This window comes from Scophthalmus maximus, chromosome 3 (assembly GCF_022379125.1).
Source record: "Scophthalmus maximus strain ysfricsl-2021 chromosome 3, ASM2237912v1, whole genome shotgun sequence".
Taxonomy (NCBI): Eukaryota; Metazoa; Chordata; class Actinopteri; order Pleuronectiformes; family Scophthalmidae; genus Scophthalmus; species Scophthalmus maximus.
In genome coordinates, this window is record NC_061517.1 from 30,326,245 (window position 1) to 30,338,607 (window position 12,363).

General features: G+C 40.7%; 1 protein-coding gene across 1 annotated transcript in view; it reads right to left on the minus strand.

Moving 5' to 3' along the window:
• plch2a (phospholipase C, eta 2a) overlaps window positions 1–6,282 on the minus strand; it is a 77,668-nt gene extending 71,386 nt beyond the window's left edge. Inside the window, exons 1-2 of the mRNA XM_047330959.1 lie at window positions 5,919–6,282; window positions 3,741–3,944 (exon numbers count right to left, since the gene is read on the minus strand). Of these exons, the coding sequence (XP_047186915.1) occupies window positions 3,741–3,944; window positions 5,919–6,111 (397 nt within the window). The 5' untranslated portion in view covers window positions 6,112–6,282. The remainder of the gene's footprint in view (window positions 1–3,740; window positions 3,945–5,918) is intronic.
• Window positions 6,283–12,363: the final 6,081 nt, after the last annotated feature.

A 12,363-nucleotide genomic window follows, 5' to 3' on the forward strand; every position in this document is an offset into this window, starting at 1 on the left:
TACAGACTCTGTATGCTTCTCGGGTTAAGGACAGCACACAGCTGAGAACTATCTCCTGTCAGTGATCTAAGCGGCTCAACCTCCTCCGCTCAAAGATGAGCTGCACACACTAACAGTCATCACAGTCTGTCGTAGCAAGTATTTTCATCTTCTGCTATCTCTGCCTACATCCAGAGCTCGCAGTGAAGCCAGAGCGCCCCACTGTCAACCAACCATATGTTCGCTTTACTGTTATTGAAAAGGAAAGTGATTGATCAGCCTAATGTCTAAATGATGTGGAGTGAAATTTAGCAGAGTGCAGCTGTCCCTTTTTGCTCTGTTGTCATGTAACACACACACGTTTGATTTCAACAGTACAGTGAGAGGTTAAATCTCATCAAACTGCTTCCACTGAATCATTACAACATGGAACACAGTTGAAGTTCAGCCTTGAACACAGTTAACTCATTGATGAAGAGGCACAGAAGGAGGGCGCGCTTTGCTCACACTCCCCTACTAGATGACCCCCTCTGGAGGTCAAATACATCTTGCACTGTACTTAACTGAGGGGAGCTCAGAGACTTAGCATGGTTTGTGGGCATTGCCCCTGGGTGAAGTAAAACCTGTCAGGGGAGGCTGTAGGTTGTCCATACTGTGCTTTGCCAGTGAAACACTATAACCTTGCTACTGCACAAAAACAACATTTAAAAGTCGCTGCACACCATGTAGTGGCTACATGTAATGAAGCAATAACATGAACTGTACATACCCAACAGAAATCACAGACCAGCAGCCATTTAGCAGCAAGTGGTGGAAGAAATTAGGGCCAACAGTCCTCCTATGAAACCATAATTAAATACACTAGATCCAGATGGATCCGCACCAAATTACACACACTCACCAAAATCACACTGCCTGATTTTTTTTTATCAAGATTCATTAATTATTCCCTGAGAAATCTGTGGGAAAAAATAAAAAATAACTATTGTGCAAAATGTAATGGGTTCTTTCTTGGCCCATGTCCCGTCCTTCCACCAAGTTTTGTGTAAATCTGTTCTGTAGTTTTTGCATAATGCTGACAAACCAACCAACCAGAAAACAAACAAACGGCCAGGGGCTAAAACATAACGTCCCTAATAATTAACTGATGACATTTATATGAGTTTTTGACCACGATATGAGAAACGCAATTTTAGTTGCAAATTTGTTTTGAACAACAAAGTTGTTTTGATGATTTAGTTGTGCAAAGTGCAACTTGAGCAACTTTGAGTTAAATGTGAGTGAAGAAAACAATTAAAACAAGAACAGAAAACGCCTAAATCAAGAGGCTATGTAGAGTTTAAGCAGCAAAAACTGTCGTCGTTTTCTGTTTGAACTAAGACAGGGGGGTTGACTGTTATAGAGTTTAACAGTAAAAAAAAAAAGAAAAAGAAAGAGCAGACAGCTTACAAAGATACAGCATACACATGGTACAACACCTTGTAGAGATGGAAAGAGACAAAAGTGGTGCAGTAGACATACAAAAAGGCAGTAGGGGCCTGGGCCAGTTGCCATGGTTACAATATCAGATTTAAAGTGTATTGTTGTGGAGACGTTGCATTTGGGGGGAACACTGGATATGCAAATGGCTGAAAAAAACAGATTGTATCTGCATGCTTGTTTAATGGGAGCACATGAGAAGCGTTATCAGGTGACATCACCTCATTAATACTGCTCATTCTGTAGATAAGCTGCCCTGTTTTCTCCAACTTTACATCCTGCAGTGACGCCTAAGGAAAAGAAAAAATCACCTGCACTGTTGGACTTGACAGATGAAAATGTAAATGTTTCAACTAATTTTTGTTTTAAATTAAAAATTGGAGGGGTTGGTACACAATATTGTGCCAACACTTACTTATTAAAGGAAACTGTTAGGCACAACAATTTTAAGCTTGTGACTTTCTTTCTGCAAATAGCAACTACGTTGAAGGTTGGGGAAAGAGTATTGTTGTGACAAATAGATTTCAATTAATTAAATTATGCAATTTTTCTCCTGGGCGTTCAACCATTTGGAAGATGACCTCCACTGTAACTAATATAGCTCCAATTATAGTCAGCACTAGGACATTTCAGGCCTCTTTCTGGAAGAACATGGCTGCTGTGTAATGGGATGGGCTACATCAACACTTAGGGATTAGTGGTCCTGCTGGAGGCAACAGCTGCTCAGGATGGGCTCAAAGCAGGAAGAAGATAACAGTTGATAGGTGAGGGAGTGGTTCTCCACCACAACACAGCTGAGGCTAGGTAAGATGAGTGGGTGTCACCTCAGTGACATCACAGGCCGGGTGACCTGGCTGGCTGCTGTCCTGCTGCCACTGTCTCAATATGGCCCAAGTGGGTGGCATTGGTTACTCTCCTCTGTGAGGGCACCAGGTTAAGCTCAGGGGGATTGTCTGGAGGCCATCTGTTGTACACACACACACACACACACACACACACACACACACACACACACACACACACACACACACACACACACACACACACACACACACACACACACACACACACACACACACACACACACACACACACACACACACACACACACACACACACACACACACACACACACACACACACACACACACAGGTGTAGATGGTAGACTTTGAAGAGGCAGTCCTGATGAGACCTGACACTGTGTTGGTGTAAAGGGCAACTCAACTCAAAGAGCCTCTTTAATAACTGTGGGATGAAAAATTAATATGAACCGAGATGCTCCTAAGAAAAACAGTTTAATAATGAACTGAAAATATCTTATCTCAGAGTTTCCACCAGTTATGATTTTTTTTTTCCTATTTCCAATGCGTAAAATCTTATTTCCGGGCAGTGATTCACTCAGCCCTCCTTGCCCAACTTATCGGGAGCAGAAAAAACCTTGGATGGACAAAAGGTGAAAAAAACATCTTCATTGCCCTCTTTGCATACCTGTCATATGGAGAGCCACATGCAAGTGTGGGTGTTCACTGGTCAATCACAGGCAAGATTCATGGTAAATTAAAATCTAGGTCTTTACAGCTCAGTGTTGGCCAAATGTAGATGGAGTTACATGCAGTTTTCTGAAGTTGGGGGTCATTAGTTAGTGTAGGTTGCAGATTGGCAGCCCCCTTTCGACAAAACATCATTCTCCTCCCATGCTATGTGATTCAGGCAACAGTTAAGATTTGTTCAGAATAAACACAAAGCTAATTTTAGAAGTAAAATATGTGAATTAGCTCTGGGCAACAACATTTTGAAATTACTTTCAAAAAAAGAATAATGAGAATGTTTCACTCACTCACTCACGCAGGCATGCACGCACAAATACAAAGACTGAAAAAACTCAAAAGTTAGTCCGTTGCTTGTGTATTTGACATAACTTCAGAGTTTTCACAGTCATCAGCATAGGCAGAGCTTGGCAGGACAGGACAGTGTGAATGACAGGAACAGGATTTACTCATTCACTCATGATGTCCCTTTGGAACAATTCGATGCTTTGTGACTCCAGACACGCTGCCATTCCTCCCAGCACCTCGCAAAAAATGCATGAAACCAAAACTTCCTTTCTTAAGAGGACTAAAAAATCTCACCAGCATCATCAATGCTGGAGCCTGGAGTCTGATGGCCGATGGCTGACCAGCTGCATAAAAACTGACCACAAAATACCGCAAAATTGAATCTGACTTCTCGTGTGTATTTTCAAAGCTAGTCATTTTGGCTGTAACTATCTGCCTAAGCTTACCCATGTAGCCAAGTCTCAACTTGGAAAAGGCCACAATGCTGTTGCCAATCCAGAAGAGCTCCTCCACCACATGGGACAGAGAGGCCTCCTGCTGGCTCTTCTGCTTGTCCTCGTCTTCCTCTGAGCAGAAAGCCCCTTTGGACTGAGGTCCCGGCTTGTCTCCTGTGGCAGCCATGGCAGTGGAACACATCAGGGCTGAGGACACTGGGCCAATGAGGAAAAAGTTTTTTTTCTTGGATGTGCTCATTTAGAGTAACTAAAAAAAATCCAATTGCTGCCTAAAAGTCAAGGGGATGTCCCCAAGGAAATTTCATTATGTCCATGTGGGTAAATTAGCTGCAGGGCTATTAAGTAAATGTCCCTTTTAGATAATGTTTTGTATCCTTTGTTACTCCAACAACTCAAGGGCTAATAATATGACTTGCTGGTTGTTCCTTCCAAGAGTCAAAGCAGAATCCAAAGAGTAAAGCCCTGAGGAAAAAAAATCCTCCGTCTCCGAATGGAATCAACAGTTGGTCAATAATCTTTTGATATTATGCTCCAGCAAACCTTTTTATTGCACTGCCTTCTCTTCAATATTCTTCCATCTCAAAAGCCTAAAAGATGCAGCAGTTTCTTTCAAAAGCTAAGATTTGTCTTCATGCTGTGCCACCATTTCTTAATTTCTTCCCTCAGCTAGCATATATCAGTGGCGCTGAAAATGGCTTTCTTCTTATGAAAGAGAGACTGCGGCTGCCTTGATGGAAAGCAGAAAAGACATGCAAGCACAACACACAAAAGGTAACTGTGCAACATGTGTTGGGCGGGCAGAAATCCTAAATCCCTAGGAAGCAGTAATCCTGGTCTAGGAGATTTGCTAAATGTGTGTGAGTGAAATGCATTGACCCACAGGATAGAAGCCAGAGAAGGAGGACAGGAGGACACCACAGACCCACAATAAAGATGGGTTCCCCAAGAGCAATCGAAGAGTCTGTTTCAAGTCAGAATAAGTTTCCTCTGAGGGCTTGAATAAACAGAGCTCTGATATCCTCAGACCTGTCTGTGGACATCACACAGCCCCAGCCATGCTCCACCTGAAACAAGACTTCTATCAATGGCGCTGCTCTCGCTCTACCAGATTGCATTCAAAACTAAAATTCCTTCTTTCAGATTCCATGACAATCCTTTAACCATGCATAACCGAGCAGTTACAGCTGTTCTCATTAGTTTTTTCTTGTCCTTAAATGGCAATAGCATTGCATAATGTTGTTGTTTTTTTCAGACCAGAGAAACATTGCTCTGGCTCCTAAAACTCCATCACAACACTGGAGCTGGGGACTGTGTGCCAATCATTACTTTAGTGCATGCATTTCCCACAGTTCATCATCTCAACAAACTGCTTACGAAGCAGCTTTGAGCAGATTTATGTTGAAAACAATGTCAACATTATCTTCTGTGTGTGCGTGTGTATAGAGAGATGAGGAGAGATGAGGTCACTCATGAGCGGCATAGTGGAAAGAAGGACAGCAGCAGAAGTCAGAATATAGTTCACATGATTCACCATCACAATTAGGGATAATTCTGCTGCACAGAAACTGTTTCATCTCTGTGAAATGAGTCTGCACAGTGAGTGGAACTTTATTGGACAGAGAGGCTGAAGTCAGCACGGAGTATCTTTTTCATGTGATCTGACAATGGTCAGTGCCTACCCCTAAATCCATTATCTTCTTTTTAGATCACCGCAAAAACAACCGTGCCCAGCCCACTGCCGAGGCTTAACGCATTTCCCCCTTAGGCTATGTTGTTAAATCTGGCTTCATCTTCCCACTGAGTTATTTATAATTATCTTTTAAGCAAGCAGAGAGCCTGATGATGAAAGCGAGCTGAATGAAAAATTCAGAAATTAAACTTAATCAAACACTGCCTGATAGATCATTCTAAAGCCGAATTCATCAGAGCACCCCGTTAAAGGCGTTTATGTAATTCCAATGCCCGCTACATTACCTCATATTGTCTCAGATGCATGCGCAAATAAGCAGGGGGGGAAAAGTATACATTTTAACGGAGTTTGCAGAGGACAGGACATGTCTGGGGTACATCCTTGTTCAGTCACTTGTAGCAACACGAAGTTCAGAGTCAAGAAACGACATTTTATGAGAAGATGCAGCAAAGAGGAGTAAAACAAGTTTGCTAACTCACCATGGCCCCGTGGCCTGGCTCTATCCACATTTCTGCCAGGCAGACATTTTGGAAAGCCGTTTTCCGACAGAAAGTTGGCCTTACTGTATCGTTTCCGCACTTTGGACCAAGTGGCGTAAATATGAATTTTCGACGACTTGTCATTGAGATACCAAAGATGAGCGGAGTCGTGGTAACTCGCAGCGTGTGGCATAACAACTCAGCACTGAGGAGTCTCGTTCAAACACTGGCGAATAGTCGAAGACCCGCATCTGGTCAGAGAGGAGCCACAGTTCGCTTCATAAGGAACCGAACGTCGGGAATCAGTCATATCACAGGAGCAAACCTTGCTTCATCATTCAGGTGGCTCATACACGTGCACACACCTGCGTTGCATTCGGGTACACATTGGAAAATGGGAAATGTGTGATCCGCGACTCAACGCCCGGTTTTAAATGATCAGATGATAGGAAATGCAACTTTATACAAATAACCAAATATTGTCTTTGCATCCATGAACTACAGGTCCCAGGGGAGACTCATGGGAAATGGGTTGCCATAAAGTTGATGTCCCACAGTCACTGTCATACACTGATGACGAACCGCACCCATCCACACACGCAAACAAACACACACACACACACACACATACACACAAACCTAACTGCTGAGAGGATAAATAAAGAAATACTTTTCATTACATGTGCACAGCCCTAAGTGACCGTGCATGAAACAGGCATATATGATATGATCTAATACAGTTTTTTTGAAATGCTGTTATACATGAAGAAAATAAATCAATTCATAACCTCATTGAACAAACTACAATATATGCCCATCCATTTAGGCCAGGGTAAAGAAGGCCAAAGCTCAGGTAGCTGATTTTCCTGATCGAATTGTCTCCTTACATTGTGTTGTCTGGTTGTGAAAGTAATAACTGCCTCTGGAGGGAGGCAATCAGTGAGAGGTCACAGGCACTTGACCATTAAAGTGGACAAACAGGTGACCCTGAGGACGGATTACTGTTGACAGGCAGAGGGAACACTCCCTGACGGATTGTGTGATCTCAGCATTGTGCAATTTGATTACTATTCCCTTACAGAGAAAAAGCCATTAGCCATTTGTTCCTCTGCTGCAGATGGACATGTGCTGGCCGTGGTGCTGAAATAAACCAACCGAACCAGACCTGTTTGTTACACTGGATAATCCAGATTCTGCCACTGCTCGCTTCTTGAAATCATTTAAGCCCGCAGGAGCATTAGTTAGGCTCACATAGATAGATAGATAGATAGACAGAACAATAAGTTGTTAAACTAAGAAACATATCAAGGATAAATTCTTGATCATATTCTCCATTAAGATTTGAATTAATACTTTGCTTTTATTTTCTTGAAATGAACTGTGTTCATATAACACTTTTCTAGCCTTATGTACCTCTCAAAGCACTTTACGGTACAAGTCACATTTACACACACACACACACACACGTTCTTGTATCCAAGAACACTTGAGAATGCAACCAGGGATCAAACTACCGACCCTCAGGTTAGTGGACCCCCTTTCTCCTGAGCCACAGGAGACAGGATCGTGATGACAATCCAGGTTTCTTTGTGTTAGCCATTAAAGGGGAACTTGTATTCATTTCTTTTTCCAGGTGTTCGTGAGTACTACAGCACATGAAGCGTGTCCAGAAGGAGCTGTGTGAAGTCTGATAAATGTAATCAAGGACTCAAGACTACATTAGCTGCTCCTAGCATAACACACCCCAAGCCCTTACCAAACGTTTGGCAGTTCAGGTGCATTAGGGGTAATTTAGATGCCAGCTTTTGACTAGGAAGAAAAGGTGTGTGAAATGACCTGTTAAACTGTCCATAATGGATGACAGTGCTGCAGTGTTTAATAGGCCTCTCTCTCCCTCTCTTTTTGAGTTCACATATTTCGATGTCCTGTTCCCATCCTATCTGACGCATGTTGAATCACAGCTGATGCTGATTTATTTTATGGGTGCACCCTGCTACAAATGTCTCCCCAGAGAAACAAGATCAGGTTAAAACCTAGTATATGGCTGGACTGTTTATAGTCAATGAGTGAACTGTAGTACGTTGTGTATGTGCTGTAAACACTTTCAACTGAAAGTAGCTAAATCCTGTTTGTAAAGTTGCTAAATGTCGCTAAATGTTGCTTGATGACAAAATACACAAATTATCCACATTCATGATGTCACCACATCATATTTTCCTTCAACCTAGTGTCAGCCAGTTTCATCTCTTCATGTTTGATTCTCTCCTCCTCTCTGTGTTCACATATACAGTACCATAAAACAGGTGAATTCATAAATGTCTTTCAATGTTTTTTTTTTCTACTTCATGTTACCACAATAATAATCCAGTATTGATTTGGTGTAAAATTGTTGTCATCTTGTTGAAAAAAATAGTTGGATGTGCTGGGATACTAAAAATGTGTGGTCACTTACAAAATGTTTTTAGTTTTTACTGCCTGAAAGAACTAAGAAATGCAATAATAAACCATACTCCTAAAATGTCAATTTGATCAAACTTTTCACCAGTTCTGATGCGCGTGCAAAGTTTTGGCTAGGTCGGAGCGCGTTAAGTGGATACAATTTGGGATTCATTTGGTGTAATAATAATAATAATAATAATAACAATAATAATAATTCACTCAATTAAAAAAGGGCTTCACTCTGACTTTGTCAGTGTAGCTCGGACCCTAATGAATATAAATACATGAATGAAATTTTATTTTTTTGACGATGCTATCAAATGGTTAAAGCAGCATTCCTGATTAACAGTAAGTCGTGATTCTTACTTGTTGTAACAAAAAAAAGAACTGTTTAAATATCTTAGCAGGGGTTTTAAGTAGGCAGACTAATGAGCAACAAGATAATAAAATTCATAATGTTGAGAACAGATGTTTTCTGCAAATGACAGACTTGCTATATTCATTGACTAGCCTCAGGGACAAGAAGATATAAAAATACAGGAATATCCTTGTTACGATGCTTTACTGTACACCTATGTACTGACTTGCTTTCTTCTGTCATTAGCTCTGATTTGGGATCCCGCAGACTAAATAACTCATTAAATCCCACCTGGTAGACTGCAAAGTTGCATATCAGATCCAGCATGGAGAAGAAATAATGGAATTAAATAATGAAAGACCATTTGCACGGGGCATAAAACCCACAGCTAACCCTAACCCTCAGACAGAAATCCACATTTTATTTATTTATCTATTGACAGTTTGTTTGCTCCAGAAAGCACTGTCCTTGATGTAATGAGGGTGGAACCAGGTAAGAACTTCACTTCAAACTAAGATTCCAATTCAAGGAGAAAGCCTGCTGAGAGACAGATGCACCAATAGTCTGATGAAATTTGGCCTTAAAAAATAAATTCCTGAAGGAAAGAGACAGACGGAAAAAGAAGCGGTAGTTTGGGTTATTATTTTGTTTTTCTTTTGGTTTGTTTGTGTGTATGTGTGTGTGTTTGAGAGAAAAACAGAGACAGAGAAATCAACTCCCTCTCAGTAGCTATAAATAACAGGAACAGGATATTAAATCAACCTCTGCATGGGCACAGGACATATTAGAGCCAGAGTCTGTTGAGTTTATAATGCCCTTGTGCACTTAGCATTATTACTGCATATTTCATGAAAGGGTTCAGCAGACACAATGTGGCTCTGTCTCAAAGTGCATGCCCAGTGTGACCATTCACAATTTCATAATGTGATGATCCCTACAGTCGACGCAACATTGTGGTGTTAAATCATGTATTTCTTGACATTGTAATAATAATAATAATTACGATAGGTCCTCGCTCTGACTTTGTCAGTGGAGCTTGGGCCCTAATTATCTCCACTGTCCTCTCAGTAGCCCCTAGAGGCTACAGTGCTTATTACACCCCTAAATATGAAAGTGATGACAGGAGAAGACCGAGAGGGAGATCAAAGTCATTCTTTTGTAATTTACTTGGACAGCTGCTTTTTAAATGTGTGTTTTTATTCAGGTATAAAAATATTGGACAGGCAGCTGATCCAAGCAACAAACTGAGATCTTCCTGAACACTTGACAGCGCTACTATTTACCACGCTTTTTCTCTCACATTCGTGCACAGCCGTCAGAGGCAATTAAGGGTTAAGTGCCTTGCCCAAGGAAACTTCAGCATGCGTACTGGGGAAAGCAAGGATTTGATCTCCGGCCTTCTGCTCAGTGGATGACCCTATCTATCTCATGTGCCACAGCCCCCCCCCCTGGCTGGCGTGGAAGGTGTTTCCCTCAAAATGTATCTGCTGTTGCACATGAGCTGTGAATGTCGTCACTATAGGAGACTGAGTAATTCTCTGCCACCCTTATAAAATGAGGAAATTGGATTTTGCGGTTCGTCCTTCCAGTAGAGGTCCACACACATGTAGTTTGTGAAGTCCACACACCTGCCCACACACAGGGGCAGCTTGCTCATTGTGGGAACTGTTGGGTTTTTTGTAAGATTGTGAGGTCTCGACCTCACTATGTAAAATGCCTTGAGACGATGTATGTTGTGATTCTGTGCTATACAAATCAAATTGGATTGAATTGAATACCACTAACTCTAACTATGCGGAGCACTGAGGCTGATGTAGACACTTTTAGTGGAAGAACAATTTATTCCCACAATGCATGCTGGGTGTTTCTTTTATTTGTTTGAGATAATTCAATGCGGTCAATGGGTTTCATGGATGCATCTATCCATCATAAAGATGATTATTCATGTGCATCCTCTTATACACACTCCCTCACAACTCAGAGTGACGTATGACATGTAAATTACAAACATACACATTCGCCCTCCAGAATGTAACACTCTCACGTGTGTGTGTGTATGTGTACGCCCACGTTCCCTCAGTGTGGATTAGGACTTCCACGAACTAACATTTAATTTACAAGAAGCAGAGGAGACACTTGAGCTGCCGCCCAAACTTGAATAAAAAATCTCTGTCCCGTGTCTTCCTTTATTTTTCACCCTATCTGCCAGATTCAAATGAAAAAACAACATATTAACAATCTATTTAAGGAAGCAAAAATGAATGGGAAAAGATGTGGCCACGCAAAAATCACAATACAATGCTTTTAATTTTTGTAAATGTACAATGACTTCTTTAAATATAAACAAATATTCCTTCTGTTTTTTGTTTAATATATGAGAAACAAACATGTTATCAAAATATTTGCCAAAATACGTAAAATATATTATTAATAATAATAATGATCTCAGTATATCAGTAAATATATGATGTTGTTGTTTTTGGGCGAAATACAAGGTTTGTAACACCTACCATTATTTGATATATACAGTAAAATATATAATATATAAAAGCATATAAAGCAAGCTATATACATTATTGTCTATCATTTTTTCTATGGGAAAACAGAGGGCAATCTGCAAGAAAATTCTGAAATCATGACCAGGTGGAAACAAAAGAATCAGAGAGAAGCTTTTTGTTTCTGTTGGTTCAGTCATTTGATTTGTATGAAAGAGAAGGACCCTGGTGCGGGGTTACCGAACCATCTGAGGCTGCCAGATGGCACAGTGCCACAGAGGAAGCTGACGCCTGCTGCTAAGCTCTGCAGGGGCATGACAACCATCACAGCATGTGTGTGATGGTGTATTAGTGTGTGTATTACTGAGGAGTCAATACACAATATTAGCTGCAGCAGAATCCCCTTGATACCTTCTTATGTGCTCGCTAACACACAACCTGCACATGCTCACACATGCATGGATCAGTTGGCTTTGGAATCCTGCTTCAATGTAGAAAATGCTTTTGCTGCTGACTACACACACACACACACACACACACACACACACACACACACACACACACACACAGCTATGAATTTCAAACACAGATTATGATCACTATACTAATAACTAACTAAATTGTTTCTCACTAATGGAAGTTTAAAAAGAGTAATTAATCAACGTTAGCAATTGTGATCGATATTTTCAATCAATAATAACTATGAAATTACATTTTTTTTTATCCATTCATATATTTGGAAAAAAAATACTTATTCAGGAAGCTCATGGTGAGGCTTTAGTCCAGCAATTTTAGTTTTGGTTGTGTGTTTTCCATCATGTTTCCACACTATTGTTTAAGCTTTGACATAAACATACAGAATCTTCATTCCTTTTATACATTTAATATATCTATATCTTTATTTCCAGGAACCAACTGCTACGTGATGAAAACCTGCATTATTTCATATTTACTTTGCTTTTAGTTAAAATTTGCTCGATATTTGGATGGAACCTGGTCAGTGTGGTTGTCCTATATATACTGTGGTGGGGGCTGTTTGAGCAGATCATACTTTAGATGTATTTATTTTTCTTTTAATAATGCTTCCAGCTTCTGTAAGTATTGGCTGCTTGTATCTGTTTAACGTTAGTTTATATTGAATATCTTATTGTTG